Genomic DNA, 20079 nt, shown 5'->3' with positions numbered 1-20079 from the left:
TTTATCACTTTTTTTTCTTTTTTTACCGTGTTATCTCTGTGCAATTTTGCCAACGACTCATGCTTTATTTTGTTATCTCCGCGGTGCGCGCGTGTAGCTTTGCGTCCGATACGCGTCGTTCTAGTTTCTAGCAGCGTGAGATTTACGTCGAGCGATCGGGCGAATCTTATTCGATTGGCGCTCGAAAAGCTTTCTTGTTTCAGGCATGGAAATTGAAATATGCAAACCCTCGTTAAAGATGCGTCGTCGAATGTACGATTTCGGTGTTGTCAGCTGTAATTGCGCGATTGCAATTTTTTGATATCTTCGTGTATTGTTAGTTAATTTTGTTCAATTCGCCGACGTGTTTTATGTTCCTTCGAGCGTGTTTTGTTTGCATCATTACCAACTGCCATATTATATGTTATTTAAAAGAGATGTATTTTATCATTATATTATGTTATTCTCCGTTATTTTATTGTTCAACGTGTTGTGAAAGAGGCTTTGTGCACAGTCGATGAAAGAGCTGCGATGCTCTTCAATCGCAACAAACTTCAGACACTGCTGTCCAATAAGAAAATCAATGTTCCGAAAGTTACTGCAGCTCGGTTTTTCACGTTCTGATTAACTTGTGGTTCAGATTTAAACTAAGGACGATACTAAAATCGTCGTTTTGCGGATATACTTTTTTTTTTTACTTAAAAAGTATAACGTAAAAAATCGTGGCGTGCGTTTTCTCGCTCCTGACGTCGTTAAACAAGAACAATCACGGCGACTACCACGGAGCCTAAGTTTAACGAAAGTTTAACGATTAACTAGGATTAGAGAAACACAATTTTTACGTTATCATCGGATTAATAAGTCCGTAACCACAAGTTAACCGGAAAATGAAAAACCGGGTCTGAGAGAGAGAGAGACCGCATTCTCCCACTGATCAGGGACACGTTGCGGAACTCTCGTCGAAGAAATAACGATCCTCCCGCCGCTGTTAACGATCGTTCGATATTTCCGACATTGCTTCAGCTCACGATTACCAAAGAATACCCACCTCATCACGGCGTCCAATCGATCGTTCAATAAATGCAGGTCGTGTGAAGTCACCGGGATGAGTAACGTCATCCCCCTTTTCTACCTCCCCCCTCCCCCCTTCGTTTCGCCGAAATCCACCGTGACGTAAGACCGTAACGTGGAACAGAACCGCGCTTCTTTCACGTCACGGCGAGAGGGTGAGCGCGCCTCGCCGTCGATACGTACATAAGAAAACGTTCGACGTTGGAAAAGTGGGTCACACAAGCCGTGACGCGCGCCAGCCGAATCGATTCAATCTAAATACGATGTACTCGCGAAGGGTGAAGTAATGCCGCGGAATAAAACGCGTGCGCTTAGCTAAATACGGAAGCGGATCGGGACGTCACCGCAGCCAGTGATACCCACATCACGGGCCGCATGAATCACCTGGCGGGACATCTCGTGTTGTCGGCGTCACGTTTTCGCCGAAGGTGCGTGAGGTGACGGTGTGACGCGTTCGATGCACTAGGTGCGCGACAACGCGCTCCTGATCGCTCCTCGGCGCGAGCTTCGTCGGCGATTATCAGCGGCTATTGAGAAATGCGGGATATTGAGAAACTCTGCTGCGAGGCAGGTGAAGAAATCGATTCGATACTCGCGCTTATACACGTGATCGGCGCGCGCCCGTGCGCGCATGTATCTCGGACCCGCGGCGGCGGGTTGTGTTACCTAGGACACCGTGTGCACGCGAGGAGTGCCGCGTTGCGGGCAACACTTTCGGCACAGTCGCGCTCTCGGTGACAGCGTCGACGGGGCCATGCACGTCGACGTCCGCGTCGCGACGTCACCAGTCCGAGTGCCGAGGAAGCGCGTCGCAGCGGGACTCGCGTGTGCACGCGCCGATATACGCCTGGACGAATCGAAGGATGTAGAGACGCCGGAACGGGACGTCGGGGCGGATTCCATCCGAGGAGAGCGCGGGATTCGTAAAATGTACGCCATTTTTAGCTCTCTCACTTTCTTTCTCTCTCTTTCTCTCAATGCGCTGTCTTGTTTCGTTGCACACACAACTGTCGACTGCGTCACCGCATTTTCGGGGACCTTCGACGATATCATCCCCTCTTTAGCGATATCGCGATTATATACTCGCACAGCGAGTAATCGATGATTAAGCTTGATTGTCTCCGTTTCACCGAACCGATTCAAACCGAAAAGTAAAAATGAAGATCGACATTTGAGAAGGATTTAGGTTTGCGCAAAAAGACGAAAAAATTCCCCAGCCGGAGCAGATTTCTAAAAGACCTCTTAAAGACGTTCGAAATATACCTACAAGAAGATAGAATGTTTTTTAGACGTCTTTGATTTTTCATTTTCTTCTAGTTAACTTCCCAAACAATGTCCGAAATCGGGACATAAGACGTCTAAAAGAAAGAAAAATTAACCCTTATCGGTCGTAAGTCACCTCTCACGTGACAACAATACTTCGTCGCTGCAGTCGTACGTCACATAGGAGGTGACAAGTTCGCATATTTACCGAAACCAGCTACAATCCAGTGAGAATCACGCATAAAAAGCTAGCGTCCGATAAGGGTTAATACGATGAAAAATATTAATATTTAAGCATTAGATCATCCGTACTTATTTCTCATGGTCTATAACTTTTTTCTTTACCGGTCCTTAGAAATTTGTTCTGCCTGGATCAGCAGAAACACGACCGACCAATCACGATCGAGAATTGACTTATATAGGCTATCGGTTTGAATTTCTCAACTATGATTGGCCGATTGAGTTACTGTTCGCGCTTTCCCGCGCTTGCCGTGTCAGTCTTGTTACCGCGATAGCTCCGACCGTCTTTCGTTCGGTCGTGTGCGACCGTGCACCGATAATGGCGCGAGTCCTTGCCGCAGCCTTGCGTTTTTACCTCGAGGCTGAACGCTATGTAAATACACGCACGCAGTGCGCCGTAACTCCTTCGCGAGGTGCACCGATAACCCCTTCCCACCGGATAGCGAGCGTTAGCTGCTTACCGGGACATCGCATTCAAGGTGGGTGCTTTCAGCGACGGTTCCTTCTCGTTTATTTCTCAGTAAACGGACGAAATGTGTACGGTGTGTCATCGTCATGTATGAAACAATCGCTTCTGCGGATAACCTCGCGCGCTATGAAGGCATCGCCAAGCGAAGGGGAAAGTTTGAGTAAGCAAAAACGACTGATTGTCAAGTAAATTTTCATATTTACTATATCCACACACCTGGATATTTAAGAGCACAATTGAGCACACGTACGAGATATATATTCCCAAGCGGAACAAATTTCTAGAAGACTTCTCGGAGACGTCTGAAACACAAATCAGACGTCTTTACCCACATCTTTTGGAAATTTGTTCCGCCTAAGTTTGTGAATTTAATCATGACACTCTCTACATGTGAATAACACTAATGGGAACTCGATAAGAAACCGACGAATACTCTCTGCTGACATTCTATCGAGAGGGAGTGCTGCGATAGAATCGATTTCGCTCCCTTTCTCCACGTCGTCCCTGCCTTAAATCGGGCCGAATTGTTAAGACGAACGAGCGAGAAATTGTGGATCGCCTTGGCTCCCCGAGTTCCTGTTCCTCCTTCTTCAAGGCTCCTCGCCGAAGTCAACGCTCCTCATCCGTCTCCTTTATTCATTTGATTCCTTCGGTTCACAATTGATATGCAGAATGGAAGGCTGAATGAAAACTGTTCCTGGATCGAGAGAAATTTTGTCTTATTAGTCACAAGAGAAATAGAAGCGAGTAAATCTTGCATCCATGAGATAAGAATAAGCATGGGTCTTCCTGATTTTAAGGCAGAGTTATTAGCCAGCCTTCCTCGACTCTTATTATTTGTTTTTCCATTCTTTTCGGCGCACGTAGGGACAATGATTCCTGTCTCGGCTGCAATTCTTTACCTGTGTCCCTCGTGTCATGTTGACGAATCATGCGGTCTGTGTCACGTTTCTCTAACGGGTGTTGGACTGCTTTCAGGTCAGCGTGAGCAATCGTCACCTGGAATCATAGAGGGTCACCTCGCGGGGCTGTGTGCGTCAGTATGCTCCTACGTCCTCCGGATTGAGCTTCCTGGTACGTGAGTCAGGATCGCCGGAACGAACTGGCCGGCCTCGAGGATGAACGGCAAGATATCGGCGGCTGGCCACGACGCCGCGACACAGTCAACAGCGAACCATCGTGCCGCAAGAGCGTCGCCCATCAAGAGACCGCTGTCGCCAGGTAAGTGACACGCAGACACTTGTCAAACTTTTGGTTTCTCATCTGTTATTCGAAACTAGCTCGGAATTATATTGCAATCGAAAGTAGGTATGTGAAAGTGTGTCGTTATCGGCAGTATGTCAGGAAGAAGACTGTCCGACTGGGATTGATAAAATAAATACATAAAATAAATTTAAATAAATACTTAAAATATATATTTATATATGCGTAATAAATAAAAATAAATGTATAAAATAAATATATTAAAATAAATATGTATATAAAATGAATTTTTTTCAACGGAGCTTAATTTTCAAGGAAGTGGATTAAAATCAGGAAATTAATATAATTTAATTAAAACTGTAAGTATAAAATTAAATTGTTACTTCAAGTTAAATATATATATTGTTTTATCTTCCTCATTTGTTGTACGAGAATGTTCACTTTAATCGTTGCTGATATATATAAAAAATGAAAAAGTAGTTATTAACAAACGGGGGTTAATACTTTGTTAGTTTTTTTTTATCGCAATGATTATTCAAAATATTTCTCAACCGAACGTAAAGAACAGGAAATAATATCACTTTGAAAGATGAAGTCGTGATATTTCGAAAGTAAGTATTTACGTCCTCTTCCGCGATTGATTGTCAATCGTATGACTCAGAGCCATGATCGAGCCTGTGACAAGTTTTGTCTCGACAGCTTGACATTTAACGGTTAAATATATTTACAGAAAAATGGGTGATTCAGAGCACATAAAAATGAGAGATCCGATAGAAGATAAATTCAGCGTAAGGTCACGTGGTACGCCCAAAACGATAAATTAAATATTTATATTACCTATGAGCCCAACAGGTATCCCTCGAATTCGGTATTAACACGCGAATTCCTTCTTGAGATCTCAATAATACATTGAAACTTAGAAAACATTAGGTAGAGTGTGTATAGCAATATTTGACAATATTCTCTGCGTTAAAATTTGGCCAAGGTAACGTTCTTTCTGTACGTTAAAAAAAATATCAATAACACTGAAGGCGATGTTATTCTTTTCTTTGAGGTTTAAGATATTTAAACGTCTGACGGTTAGAAAGTATTGAGTAACGCGAGTTGATGTACGAAATATGCGAATGTGGCATATTCGCCGGCTCGAAGGAAATATCGCTGTGCAATGACATCGGGGCGGCTATTAAGGAAAAAAAAAACGCCGCCGTGGCGTGATTTCGCGCAAAGTTTTGCAATCCGCTTACTGGAGCAATGATACACACACATTTATGCGATGACACTCGACGATGACGCACCGTCGTCCACGTCAGGTGATTGCACACAGTCCACTTAAACAAAGGATATTTCACCTTCGTTTTCGCAGAGGCCACTGGCATCACCGAGAGATCACCGAAACGCGCCGCTGTTCCGGAGCTGAAATCGTCCTCGAACGGAATTTCCGGCCGATTGTCAAGCAGCGAACGTGCCAGCGAGATGCCAGCCCTGACGAGAGTTTGTTCCCCTGCGACATTACCGAGGCTCAAAAGATTCCGTTTCCGACCAATCGATGGTGAGTCGAGCTCTTGTTGAATCCATCGCGCACAAAATTATATCTCAGATAAGTTATTAATTTATAATTATCAATCTTCGTATCCCCTCGATTATGTGCGTTCGCTATTTTCAGACTTTTTGCTTCTCGCTTATCTCCCCTCTCTTAGTTCATTTCTCTTATCGTCTTCTGAGAGATATTTTAAAATATCAGCAACCTTGAATTTCTTCTCTCGCAAAGATCGCAAGATCGCATCCTGAAAATATTCACCACATCTTTGTGGCGTGTTCTATTTTGGAATTTTACTGACCGACAAAAGTGACATTTAATTAACTTGGAGTTGCAACATAGCGGAAACTTCATGGAGGATTTAGGTGCGCGCGCGAGCGAACATTATTTCGAAGCTATCACCTTATCGCTAATTGCGAGTCACTCTATATAGCGCGCGTATCTTGTACATCGTACTTGAACGAAGCGTATTTTATCAGGTATCGTGACGTCTGACGATAGTATGTACAAAGACGCGTTATCAACAGCAGCAGCGAATGTTACGTGTTACTATAAGCTGCCGTATCCGCCATTATTCTGAGCAAATAGCAAACCCTCGCCGAAACTCAACGCCTCGGAAAAGTCGAGAGAAATCGGTTAACCTTTCCCCTCCAGTGTTATTTAAACAAGTCCTCACGAACATAAATTCAAATCGGCCAATCGGAGCCCTGCGTTTATGAAATTCGCCAAAAAGAAAAATCGATTGGCCCAGAGTGAGACGTGGAAAACTGAGAGAAGCTACAGAAAAGACAATCGCACTTGCCGAGGAATCTAAACGGAATGAAAGTTGTTTAATTTTTTTTTTGCAGTTTTTTGTCTCGAAACGTACAATAGAAGCGGCTTGAAGGAAAATCCGACCGAACGAAAGCAACAGAAGACAGTCTGGTTTATTTTCTCGCCACTGACGTCATAATTTGAGACAGCTGATATAATTATCGGTGATTCTTAATCGTCCGTTACACATCGTCGCACACGCGTCGCTGGCATCAACATTAATTAACATCAATTTCGCGCTCTTCGCTCCCCGATTTCGTACATTTTGGGTCCTTGAATCTCATCGCCGAGGCGCGAGGCCTTGGGGCCGTGTAATTTTCGTATTATCAGTTTTTTTTTTTTTTTTTATATCTTCGGGGCTGCGCTGGGCGGGTTTTTCTTGTCTGTAGATGGATCTTTGGATCGCCTCGAGTGCATTATCTATAAACGATGCGCGAATGTGCGTAGTCGATCGCGCACGCACCTCGACATGGCACAGACGACGTCGCACAGAGAGAGAGTGTGTGTGTGTGTTGGTTGCGCGAGAGAAAGATACATGTATGTAAAAACAAACAGGAAAATGTCCCGAGAGACGTCGACGCGTTGTTACCTCCGCACAAGTAGCTCGTAATGCCGAATCGCTTTAAACGAGCGAAGGCGAATTACGGCGAGGGATCCCGTTCGCACACACGGGAGAAATAGGAGAAAGTAGACGAAGAATTCGCACGGCCGCAGCCATCGGTGGGTGCATCGATCGATCGGGACAGTTGTGAGCGGTAAACTGGAACCTTCCGCGTACGAGGACACCGCGCGCGAATATGTTTATCGCTCGTTCGACCCGACTGATGCCCGTGTGTGTGATGTCAGACTCTATCTTTGGTACACGGAGTAGATGACCACGCGCGAACGTTGCCGCGGTGCGCGTGCACTTGCGCCTCTCCGGGGGTTGTCGAGCGGACGGATTGATGGATGGTCGCGTTTGGTTTTTCGCGTTCCGCGGATTGCCTCGGGTCCTTGAATTTCCCCTTGAACCCCGTCTTCTGTGATCTCCCTGGCCCTGGTTACACGGTGAAAAAAATTAATCTTATAAATCAGTGATAGATATTCTCATATACAGGGTGGCACAAAGTCTGGATACAATTCAGTATCTCGTAAACGATGCAATTTTGAGAGAAACGTTTTGGATAAAAGTTGAAGGGTTTAAAAAGATCTATTCACTAATCCTTATCAGCTTGACCTTGGATGGAGGCATCAAGGCCAAGTAAAGGTCAGTTTTTTTTTTTCTTTTTTTAATGGAATCGTATAGTTTTCTTAACCCAAATAAATTTCTCTGTCCATTCGGCGTATAAAAGTATCAGAGTAAGATCATCGAAAAGTGAATATTTTTCGACATATTTTATATTCCTGTGTTTTTCAGTTCAAAATATGAAATATCTCATAAAGTATTTACTTTTTAATAACATAACCTAAACTTAATGGCATTGTGGAACCTCGTGTTCTCGAGGACGTCATTTCAGGCGACATGACTCGCAGTTTTGGATCGTTGAATTTTCAAGCTCTCAGATCCAAATTCAAGGCGAAACTTCTTGTTTTTGTATCTTTAGAAATCCCGTCTTGGGGCTTGGCAAATGTGGATGTTCACGTCTCCCCATCTAATCGCTTTGCGAATCACTGCATTCGCAAGATACCGAATCTTCGGAGCCGTTCAATCTGCAGAATGTGTAAATAACAAGATACCCGAAAGTTACATCACGGACAAATAAAGGTTCCCTCGTCCGGAGTGGTTTTTGCAAGCGAGCATCGCGTAAGCGTCGAAGAATAGACGATCACATTTTCAAAAACAGTTCTTGTGCGTGAGCGCATCGTCAATGCCATCATAATGCCGACAATCTTATCTCCCCCTCCGAGATTAATAGAGGAATGTGAAGAAGTGCATCGATTAATTTACTGTAAAAAAGGCAGGGAGATCGAACTTCCCTACGGATCGTATTGAACTCGCACCCTCGCCAGAAGAAGGCAGTCGTCGAATCCTGCCGCACGCTTGTCGCGAGTCTCTCACCGTTGAACCAGAAATAATTTAAATTTAAAACTGTTAGAAAAAAATAAAATTCGCCTCATCTCACCTGAGGAAACAACACGCATGTGTCAATCGTGCTCCCGGCTCTTCTTTTATCAGCTTGAACACACAACATGTGAAAAACGTTGTCCCGTGTGACGAAATTATCGCACGTACCGAAATAAAGCGGTTGATTAACGCCAGAGAAGCGCTACGCGCGGCTAGATTGGCCCGAAATAATTGACGGATAATTAATCCGGGGCTTTTCCGAGCGCCCCCGACGACGGGAGATCCCCGGGAAGTCGAGGTGCACAGTACAGTGCCTTCCTGAAGCCTCGTTTGAGCCGCAAAAGAGAGAGAGAGAGAGAGAGAGAGAGAGAGGAAACCGTCAAAGGTCGACGTAATACTATGTGTGATAAAAAACAGGCGGCAATATCGATATTAATACGCCGAGATACGCTGACGATAATATCGATCACACGGAAGTCCCTTTACGTCTCATTGCTATAGTTCTCACGCGATCTCAGCGGTGCTATTAATATTCAAAGTACCGAGACCGCGAGACATCGATCGCGCGCACCGGCGAGGAACTCCTCGCGGTACGGCAGTGTCGCGGCGCGAATGTATCCCGAGACACCGGGTACGACTGTACAAGTGTATACACAATACCAGCGCGCGTGCACGTAGAGCGCAAAAGTGTGCTCGCGGCCGTCGCGATGAGTCATCGCGCGCGCGTTGCACGCACGATGGCGCAGAACTTCTTCTTTTCTCTCTCTTTATCTCTCTCTCTCTCTCTTTCTCTCTTTTTTTCTTTCGGGATCACCGATAGATAGCCGATGTTGCGTGCGGAACTCGAGTGGATCTAAGAATCGGGGGAAGGCGGGGGAGGGGGGGGAGGCGAATACGACAATTCCGAGTTCGGGAATTTCGATCGGAGAACGCGTTGCGTTTTCGAAAAAGCGTCTGACGAGGATCCGAATGTCTTTTGAATCCAAAACTGCGAGTCATTTCGCCCGAAATGACGTCTTCAAGGAGATCCTGGTGTCGCAATTGGCTGAATTAAAAATCCTTTTACATATATATACGTTAATGTAGGCGAGGATGGTTGACTTTATTCGAAAAAAAAAAAACAGATTAAAATTTTTTTAGTTTTCCGAATAAAATCAACCGTCCTCACCTACATTAACACGTGTGATTATAATTATGCAAAAAGATTTTTAATTCTGTGCAGCGTCGAGCATAGTACTAACAAATTTGCGATAAAACAGGATGACTCCAGGATCTTCTTAAGAACAAAAGATTCCGCAAAATTAAATTTATTTATTTATTAATTTCTTTATTTTATTTATATATTTATTTACTTATTTAAACGAGAAATGCTCTTTGATCTGCAAAAGAGAAAAACGTGCATAAGGAAAATACATAAAAATATTAACGAAAAACTTTAATATAATAATGATAAATAAATAGCCGCAATATATAAAAAAAATTTTTTCAAACGAGATCTCGGGATTCACCTATCCGTGAATTTTAGGACTTTATAAACGTACGATCACAACAGTTGAGCGATCGACTTTTGAAGGATAGGCGTGATTAGCAGATTTAAAAATATATAGCAATCACAGATGATTGTCACCCAACGCTCGTGCGACCGCAACTTCGCTGGACGCAACTAGTTGCCGCGCTCGGCAGAACGTTTATTTCCTAACCGTCGGAAATTTTCCGTGCCAAGATTGGACTATTCCTCTAGATGTGAAAGAAAAATCCAATCTCAGCTCAGAAAACCTCAGTCGCGAAATAAATGTCCCGCTGATAAACGCGGCCGTTGTCGAGAATCAACAACGCGGAGCGTGCATAAATTTTTTTCCCCCGAGAAGACGAAAACTGCAGTGAGAAATGTTGTTGGAGAATCGTGGGATCCTCAGGAAAACGACGATCGAGGCGCCGTCGTCCGATTTAAAAAGCGAGTGGAGGCGAGCAGCAACGTGCATTCCAGTGTGCGCTAAGCTTCGGTATGAGGGGTTAAATTACGCTCCTGCGCGCGACCCCCTTCACCCCCGCGGCGACCGTCCTCGCCGCCAGCAACGGCGGCGGCGTTCTCCACTCTCCTCCAATGTTCTCCACTCTCCTCGTCGCCGGCGAATTCGTCGTCATCGTCGTCGCCGCGTATCGCGCCGCTCGGCAGCGGGCTTCCTCAGTCTTCGCTCGCCGGCCGTTGCCAGTGGATCCGTCGATCGCGCTCGATTCGCAGGCTCGCGCCGCCCGTGTCCGTACACCTCGCGCACTCCGTCGCCGATCCCGTGGGCAGCATGTTGACCCGACGCGAGCATCGCGGGGTCCCCAGGACTCGCGCGACCGCGCTCTCCTGAGACCCGTGACGTCACTCCAGCGGCCTGACCCGCTCCGTCCTTCTCTCTCTCTCCCTCTCTCTCTCACCCTCTTCCTCCGTCGGCTCCTCGGTCTCCCCGTCAGCCTGAATTTGTGTCTCGCTACGGCGGAAGTGTGCGTAACACAGTTTGGATACCCTCGGTTCCTGGGTTCCTCGGTTCTCCCGCGAATGTGTAAGCCGAGAACTGGGACGCTCGGATTGCCGTCGGATTCCCAGAAACCTCGAGCTCCTCGCTTCCCGGACATGTAGATGCAAGGTGTGTAATCGGGAGCTCCTGGGCTCCTCCTCGGGTTTCCACGGGTTCCCCCTTCTGGACTGGGCTGGACTGGGGGACGCGAAAGGTACGCCAGGTGTCCCGGCGGGACGTCAAGCGTACCCTCGGACGCTCGGTCCCTTGGATTGTGATGCCGGAATTTCGCAATTCGTCGTACACACACATAGTTACACACGCACGCGAGTTTATGCCTTCGAATTCGTAGAACCTTGTAGGGCGCCGTCGTAAGTCGAAAACATTGTTGTGACACACCTGGATCGCTCGATCTCTCAGCGTCCTCTCGTGCTTTCACGTAGGTGTCCGATTAAATACGGAGCGCACGTATATCTTCGAGCTTCCGCTGATCTCTCCGCGGATGTGGCGCGAAATCTTACTAGTGCGGACGCGCGCGTGTCCCCCAATTTTAGATCCTTGGGCACGCGTAAGTGGAAAATTGTGATGACTGATTGGCTTCTTAGATCCTTAAGTCTTCTGGACCTCGAACTTCACGTGAACACACGCCAATAAAGAGGAATGAACGAACTTTTCGATCAAGAGTTGATGCTTTATCCTTTGTTATTAGGAATTAAGACTAACCGTAGTCTATTACATTATTCGCATTACTCACATTATTCACACGTCATAGATGAAAATATTACACGGGAATGAAAAAGTAGCTTCTACAGCGAAAAATTAGCTGTCCATGTGATACAACTGAAATCTAGTCAATTCATTCTTTTTGATCCTATACCTAAAAATATATATAAATAATACTTAAATATATTTAAATATAAAACTAGCTCCCCTAGCTAAAAACTAGGTCTGATAACTAAATTTCAGATGTATTATATAGGCAATACATTCCTTTTTTCCGTGTAGTTACAAAGAAACTATAATCATTCGCATCGGCTAAGCCGAAACTATTCTTTACTTTAATAGATGTCGCCAAACATTTATTTTTTGGATACCGGAAAAAGCGAGATCATAAATACTACATTCTTAAGAGCCTGTGCTTGTTTACACGACGACAGTGTGAACAAAATAAACAGGTTGAGACGCACAGCGTTCTTTTATATATTTCACACTAAGCGAGAAGACCGCGTTGTATCCTTAGATCTTCGGATTCCGACGGCTGCTGAAATTTGTGCGTCTCGTGACAGCCCATTATGTAATTTGCCGCCGTTGCTGTATCATCGAGATTAATCGAGACCATAAAATTATGTTTGAAGATTAAGAAGCGAGATGAGAGAGAAAGAGAGAGAGAGAGAGAGAGAGAGCGCGAAGATCCCCGACAGATTAATTCGGAGAAATTATCGTTCTTTTCGAGTGAATGGGGCGAACGCAGAGCGACGTATCCCGTAAGATGGCAGGTGTACATGGCAGGCGCTACACCTGTCCGCAGGCTGAATGGTCAGGTTGCGAGTAGCGATAGTCCCAAACAAATATCCTCGTCCACATTTTCGCCGGCGATGAATCGCTTCGTTTGCACCGCGGAGGATCGTCGACGAGTTCCTTGACAAACGTACGCGGAGCTCCGGCTCTCTTCCGCGACGAAAGCGTGCCATTATTCCCCGTGATTCGTCGATCTCTGCCATTCGACGGCGCGAAAGTGAAGGTTCCGAATCAACACACGCATCCTCCCGCTCCGCGCGCGAAGTGCGCCCTCGACTTAAATACCGCGCGAGACGAAATATATCGATACCGAAAGACGCTTTTACAGCTCGATGTTAGTATTAGTGTGAAGCTCGCCTGAGTTTCCCCGCCGGGAATGTCGACGGTGGAAACGTTTCGGCGCTCTTCTATTATTACCGGATAATCGCGTAGACAACGCGTCTAAAAATGAACGTCGCGATATTTGGAATCCTTGGACCGCCGCCACGTGTTGATTTTCGTCCGAATTAACATTTCCGTCCGTTGAACGGCCGCGAATGAAATGTGCTCTCCTCTTCGGGCCGACTTTCTCGCGCCAGGCCGGCGATGACGGCCTGGCGAACGTGTTTGCGAGAAATATCGATAGGTGTGTGTTGCGAGGGTATCGGGCCCATCGCTAGTCGCGGGGTCCCACTTGCCGCTCGAAGCGTCGAATTCCATAGCGTTTACTCATTCGAAAGAACGAACTCGAAGACTTCTCGGGGCCGGAGAGAAACTTCGATGGCGGAAGAAAAGTGGGAGAGCGGCCGGGCGAGAGAAAAGGAGAGAGAGAGAGAGAGAGAGAGAGAGAGAGTGTAAGTAACCGATGGTTTCCCGTTTAATCGGCCGTCGATTTCAAACGAGAGAGTATCACTCGGCTTGATCCAATTTAAACGGCTCTTCAAGACCGAACGGGCGCCGAATACGATGGAATACGGAAGCGCATCAGATCGCCGTATCGCATATCACTTATCTAGCGTTAATAAACGCGCCTGTTGAGTTTCTCTCTAACGCGAAGATTACATGCAACGATGAACGATACGAAGGCGGGAATTAAATATTTGCATTTAACGCTTGCAAACATGTCGCGAGACTCTTCGCATCGCTCCAAGGGTCATGAGCTATGGCGCTGCCTGAGAAGTCTGGATTCGAGGAACTCGACAATGTTTCGCCGAGTTGATGGTTCAAAGGTCCAGGCTCTTTTAAATTTCCACGACGCGGCGTGTATTTCGGATTCAAAAGGTTTATGTGTTCGAGATGTTTTTCAGTATTTTAAGAAAGCATCGGGGAATGTACAAAGAGAGAGAGAGAGAGAGAGACAGGATGGCAGAAATCTAAAAATCTCACTCCAAGGATCCGGGAGGGGGGAATAGACGAGCTGACACGGATAAAGAATATATATACACGGTGTTATTTATAAAAACAAATGAACCGCGCACGGCTAGCGAATCCCGGGTGTATCACGTAATTTCTAAGTTAGTACATCGTCGCTTACAACAGATCTTTCGTAACGCGCGGGACATTGGTCGCCGTCCAACTGCCAAATTAGAATTGTAATCGGCTGAGAGAGCAGCGTAACACACCAGGATAATCCATGAAAGAGAGAAGAGCACGGTGCAAAAAAGACATCAGATTATGAATTGACTCGCCGGTGCGTCAGCAGGAGGAGAGAGATTCCCTCGAGTCCGCTAATGTGCGCCCAATGTGTAATGATTTCAGCGCCGAGCCCAGGACCGTGTCACGACGCGAGCATCCCCGACGTGAATTCCAATCATCACCATCCGGCACGCAGCAACCAGAACGAGCAGCATCGGCTTCAAGACCGAAATTCGCCGTCCTCCTCGATGTCTACTCTACTATGCTGCGAGCCAGTGTCAGCTGGCCGGCCGCGGGCCAATCTCAAGCTCGTGCTGAATCGCAGCTTAAGCGAGCCAGGACCCTGCAGCTTCCCTGCCTCCCCCACCGTCTCGCCGATCGCCAGTATCGTTAACGGCAATCCCGCCGACACGCCCGACGTCATCGACGAGGAGACAGACGGCATCGGTATCGACGACGACGTCGCTCACCGTCGTTACCACCACCTCCACTATCACCATCATCATCATCACCACCATCATCATCACCATCAGCACCATCATCATCTCCTCTCGGCCACCACGAAGCGCTGCAAACTGGAGACCGTCAGTTTGCCAACCAGCCCGTGCGCGGAAAACGGTACCCTCCATCGTCAACTGGTGCTAAGTAAGACTCGTGTTATCACTTCCGGCGACTTGGCCCAACGTCTCGAGCGGCCCGCCGCCGTCGCCGCTCCGGTGATCCTCGACTGCCGGCCGTTTATACTGTACAACGTCAATCACGTGCGCGGCGCCATCAATGTCAACTGCTCGGATCGGTTCAATCGGCGCAGGCTGCAGCTGGGCAAAGCCACGCTCGCCGATCTCGCGACCGCCCGCGAGGGCAAAGAGCTGCTCAGGAAGAGGCAATTCAGGGAGGTTGTGGTGTACGACGACTGCACCGATGATCTGGAACATCTGCCCGCCCAGCACCCGCTGTTCCTGGTATTAGCCGCGCTTGTGGACGATGACCAAGAACCAGCCCTGTTGATCGGTGAGTGCTGTTTGATTTCTCTTCGTTCTAAGCTCGAGTCGATTCTATGAGTATTCGACGTATTCTATCTTGCATATGTTACCACGAGCGATTATGATCTTTGATATATTGGAATTTATTGGTGATATAGAGTTTTCTCGTAAAATTTAAAACACAAGAATTGTGGAATTATGTTGTAAGAGCGTTGAATCAAACGATGAAGATAAACGTAGCCTTCAATATTCGATATAGAAGGTATTATATGACACACACACTGTACAAACGTAAGGAGCATATTTCTGATTCTAAGTCAAAGTACACGGAGAAAATATAGTAAGAACTGGAATTATAACTGAAATTATCATGTGTGTTGTAATCTTAGTGATGAGTTCACATGAAATTCATCACTAAAGTTCACAGTACACATCATTCAGTTATAATTCTGATATGGTTAAGCATTACAAAATTTTTTAGTAATTTTTACTACAATCTTTTCTCCGCATAGAAAATGTTCTATATATATATATATATATATGACATGGATCCAATTTGAAACGGTTATCCATCTAAAGATGTTTATAGTATTTCTCATAAGTATTATTCATAAAGTATTATTCATAAAGTATTATTCATAAAGTATTATTCATAAAGTATTATTCATAGTTCTCATAAAGTATTATTCATAAATAATACAGAATTTTTTTGAACAATTTGTTAATTTTTTCTCTTTTGAATATTTTTTATAGTTTTTATGTCATCTTTCTTATTTTCTATTTTTAGTAATAAAGAATATTTCAAACAATTCTGCCATTATTTGGAAACTTTAAATCTCTCGATGTATAATTGTTTTGGCCTGTGTCAGAATATTTTTAATTCGATTTACATAAGAAATTTGAAATTTTTTAAGTTTGTGTGATACATCATATAACATCATATACAACACAATTTCATAACAAAAGAGTCATGAATTGAGTATAATTTTTATAGCATAATTAATGTTATGACGACACTCACCAGTGCTTAAGTTTATTGCTGCACTTGCTATAATTAAATTCTAGCTCCTCCTTATACTTGAGCTCAGTAGACTCTGGCGTTTGAGTCACCAGGTGCCTTCTTGTGTTATCGAATATGGTAACATACGATAGTGGCAACAACTGATAGTGGTAAGATAGCGATATCCGAAGATATAGGATGACCCACACATAAGCAGTATCTTAGATACATTTTTTTAGAGATAGTGGGGTTGTGAATTGTTTTATTTGAAAATATAGATAAAGCTCGCCAACTTTCTGGAAGCTGTCTCTTCAAGATTTATCGGGTCTTCTTCATCTTCTTCTTCTTCTTTTTCTTCTTCTTGCTCGTTTGAATCGTGGAGCCCCGGTTTTATTTTATTTCTCGCATTCGCGAGAGAGTTTATCTTCTCAGGTCATTAGACACTTCAACCCTCGTCTCTTTATCTGAACTTGTAATATATTGACGAATCCGTGAAATTTACAAGTAATAACAATGTAATTTCGGTCGGGTTGAAAATAAATCGTCATGATGGGACTCGCGCGCACATAAATTAGCGCTTATTAAAGCAGTTGGTCCGTCAAATCATTCTCTCAGGAATCCTTTTAAATTTTAGTTGTATATTGATGGAAGTATCATAACACATAAAGTAACACAAGTACATACACATAAAGTTATACAGCAAAGAACATTTTGTACTTGTGTTAAAATCGGTCCTTGTTAAAATTTTGCTATTAAATTTTTAATATAAAAATATGTTAATTTAACATATTATGTTTATGTTGTCTGAATATTTTTGTTGATATTCAACAATGTCGATATTCAACAGTGTGTAAGTGTTAAAATAACACTTGAAAGTGTTACAATAACACATTTTATATTTCAGAGTCGATTAACGTTATGGATATTAACATTGTGTTAATGTTTGACATAATATTTGTGTTACTTTTCAACATATTTATCTTGTGTTAAATTAACATAAGAATTTATATGGACCGTTTGGGACATGTGAAATGTGTTAAATTTTACAACAAAATTTTTACTGTGTAGATTGACTATTCGGAAACTGAGATAATGATCGTAATTAAATAGAGTACTTTTTAATTTTTAAGATTAATATCCTCTTTTTAACTTCTATTTTTAATTTCTTCTAAACCACATTTAGAGTTTTAATGAAAAATTACTGTGATACTGAGGGCTGATATAGAGATATATAAAAAAGATTAATTTATATTAAAATAATTTCAGGATTATTAACCATTTAGTTATATAAATATAGCTATAAAAAATTTGCATTTTATAACAATACCTAAGACATATGTACATACATATTTAATTATTTATATACCACTTTCTATTGTGCGTGCACCTTCATTAGCTCAATTGACGTATAAATAAAGCGTTAATAAGAAAAAATAAATAAATAATATCTCCGTGTTTGTAATATTGCGTGTGTATTTGTCTTAATTTCACTCAAAATTAAAATTCATTAATTAAATAAAATTACAGGAAAGTATGTTTCTCGGCAAATGATAAAAACTTAAACAGGGACATCTTGATATCGCCATTGAATATCCAACGGACCAACTATCTCGATTCCCGCCGGTCCGGTCCTCTGGTCATTTTTCTCTTGCAGCGCGGAATTTGTTTACAAAAGCGAAAAGGCCGCGAAACCCGGCACGTTGTTTGTCGTCGTCGTCGCCGTCGTCGTCTATCCGGTCCTCTACGTGGGAGTGAGACTCTGGTTTTCGGAAATAACGATGATGCGAGCGCGATATTTCTGCCGGCCGCCAATCGCGCGTCGAAACTTTTAAGCCGATCATTTTCTGCCTCTATTTTTGCCGCTCATCACGCGTTATTAATTCTTACTCACTCTCTCTCCCTCCATCGCCCCCCTTCGCTTTTCCTCCTCCTTACGGTGCGCTATTTTCAAATCGCGGTTTATTGTTTTGAATGCGCGCTCACGCGCGGCACGGACATTTTCTCTGGATCTCGGCTCATTTCGCTCCGTCGAGGAACTGCCACTATTCCCGAAAGGAAATTAAAACAGTGGGAGATCATCTGAGAAACGATGATCATATCGAGAGAGGGAGGAAGGAAAGAAGGGCTCGAGGAAAAGAGAGAGACCGCGTTTGGATGAAGATTATCCGTTCGAGTAGATCGCGCGGCGACGACGACGACGACGGCGACGACGTCGTCGTCGTCGTACTCGCATCGTCGGCGTGTACGAGGCGAAAGGTGGGGATCTATTCATAGGAGTGACTCACGTCGGAGATGACGCCGCGAATAGTCGGACAGATTTTGCGCGCCGCGATCTGCGCTTTCGCCGTGTTTTCGCGAAGCTACTTCGCGCAGGGCGGGCGAATTAGCGGGGACATTATGGCGGATTTGTTTAGAATTTGCGCCGTTAATTGCGCTCGAAGGAAACGAGCGACCGATATTTGCGCGCTCGCGGCGATTCGCTAAATGTGGTTATTACATGATTCGGACGCGGGCTGTGACGTAACGCCGACGATTGCGATAGCGATATCGCAGTGCTGTACGGCGACGAAACTCTTTGAGATCGACCTGAAAAAAAAGAAAAAAGAAACAGGAGAGCGAAGGAGTCGTGCAGGCGTGAAACGGGGATCTTTCAGCTCGGTTTGTGGAACAAATTTGTATCATTGGGTGTCTGGGTCCTCGGACTTTCTACCTGAGGGGATCGTGATTTCGGAATCTTTAAATGAAATCCGCGATTTCTCACGTATTTCCACTCGCATAATTGCTGATCTTGACACAAATCACAATTTATAAACACGATACTTACTCAATTCTTACTTCGAAAAATTGGAAAACGAATTTGATTGTTAACGAGTCGTCGAGAGTTGTCCGATTTAAGGATACAATGCGCGACATATTTTCAAAACAATAGCAAAAGTGTCGACTGGCAATATTGTAAAATTTTTATAATTTTTTTCCTTTTTTTTTCTAAAAATAAAAATTCGATAACGAACTAGGTTATTAACGAGTCATCGAGTTGACTGATTTAAGAATGCACTGCGCGACAAATTTTTTGAACAAGAGTGTGATGCCAATAATATTATTGTAACACTTTTATCTCTATTCTTCACCTTTTTCAAAGATGGAAATTCAACGACAAATTTGGTTATCAACAAATCGTCGAGTTGTCTCCGTTTGAAGGACACAGTGAACGAAGAAAAAATTTCGAACAAGAGCTAAAGTGTAGTAACAATTATGTTATTGTAATATCTTTACCATTCTTATCTTCTATTGCAGTATTCAGCGATGTATACGCCGGCGTCACCTTTGACGTCGGTGGTCTACGCTGGTTATTACATAATTAGTAACGATTCGCGGCCGCCTATAAACAACGAGACGGATCGCGTGGCTCGTTTTGGCGAGGCTAATGCGCGTCTGCTCCCGGCCGGCCCGATCGCATTTTTCTCGGACGACGACGACAATGACAACTACGACGTTGTTGAAAGCATGAGTCACCGTGTATATCGACCCTACGGCATGTTTACGCTGGCTAAGCGCACGAACAGCCATATGTCAAAATCACGATTGCATAACGTATCCCCTGCGTCGCGTCTCTCTATCTCTCTTGTGGATATTTAGACGTGAGTCAGGCTGGCGGATTACGAGATTTTCCTATTACTTCGACCTTAACCCTTCGAGGTGTGTGTGCGCCGTCGATTCTTCTACGCTAATCAGCTTCGGGAAAGTGCACGAAGATCAGAGAGAGATTATCGTCGTCGGCTGGAAAAGCAACCTTCATCCTCGCACGAGAGATCGTGCGTTAAAAAAAAACGCTCAACGT

General features: G+C 44.4%; 1 protein-coding gene and 1 long non-coding RNA gene across 4 annotated transcripts in view; one reads left to right on the top strand and one right to left on the bottom strand.

Annotated features, from left to right (window-relative positions):
* Nucleotides 1-1916: 1916 nt before the first annotated feature.
* Nucleotides 1917-20079, top strand: part of LOC106749209 (dual specificity protein phosphatase 10) — a 37805-nt gene continuing 19642 nt past the window's right edge. The window contains exons 1-4 of one of the 3 annotated variants that reach the window (XM_014628429.1): nt 1917-1980; nt 4001-4243; nt 5589-5774; nt 14382-15269. In XM_014628429.1, coding sequence (XP_014483915.1) covers nt 4141-4243; nt 5589-5774; nt 14382-15269 — 1177 coding nt within the window. In that variant the 5' untranslated portion in view covers nt 1917-1980; nt 4001-4140. Of the gene's footprint in view, nt 1981-3717; nt 4244-5588; nt 5775-10489; nt 11256-14381; nt 15270-20079 lie in introns of those variants that run through there. The other 2 variants (XM_014628428.1, XM_014628430.1) reach the window with 2 other exon arrangements.
* Nucleotides 6902-18199, bottom strand: LOC106749215. The gene is made up of 2 exons (XR_001374839.1): nt 18133-18199; nt 6902-7611 (listed from the first exon to the last, which is right to left on the bottom strand). It is a non-coding gene; the product is annotated as an uncharacterized LOC106749215 (long non-coding RNA).

Source organism: Dinoponera quadriceps, unplaced genomic scaffold, assembly GCF_001313825.1.
Source record: "Dinoponera quadriceps isolate SergipeBrazil2010 unplaced genomic scaffold, ASM131382v1 scaffold2952, whole genome shotgun sequence".
Lineage (NCBI taxonomy): Eukaryota > Metazoa > Arthropoda > Insecta > Hymenoptera > Formicidae > Dinoponera > Dinoponera quadriceps.
Note: the sequence above shows the minus strand (reverse complement) of the source record. Positions and strands in the feature narration are given on the sequence as shown.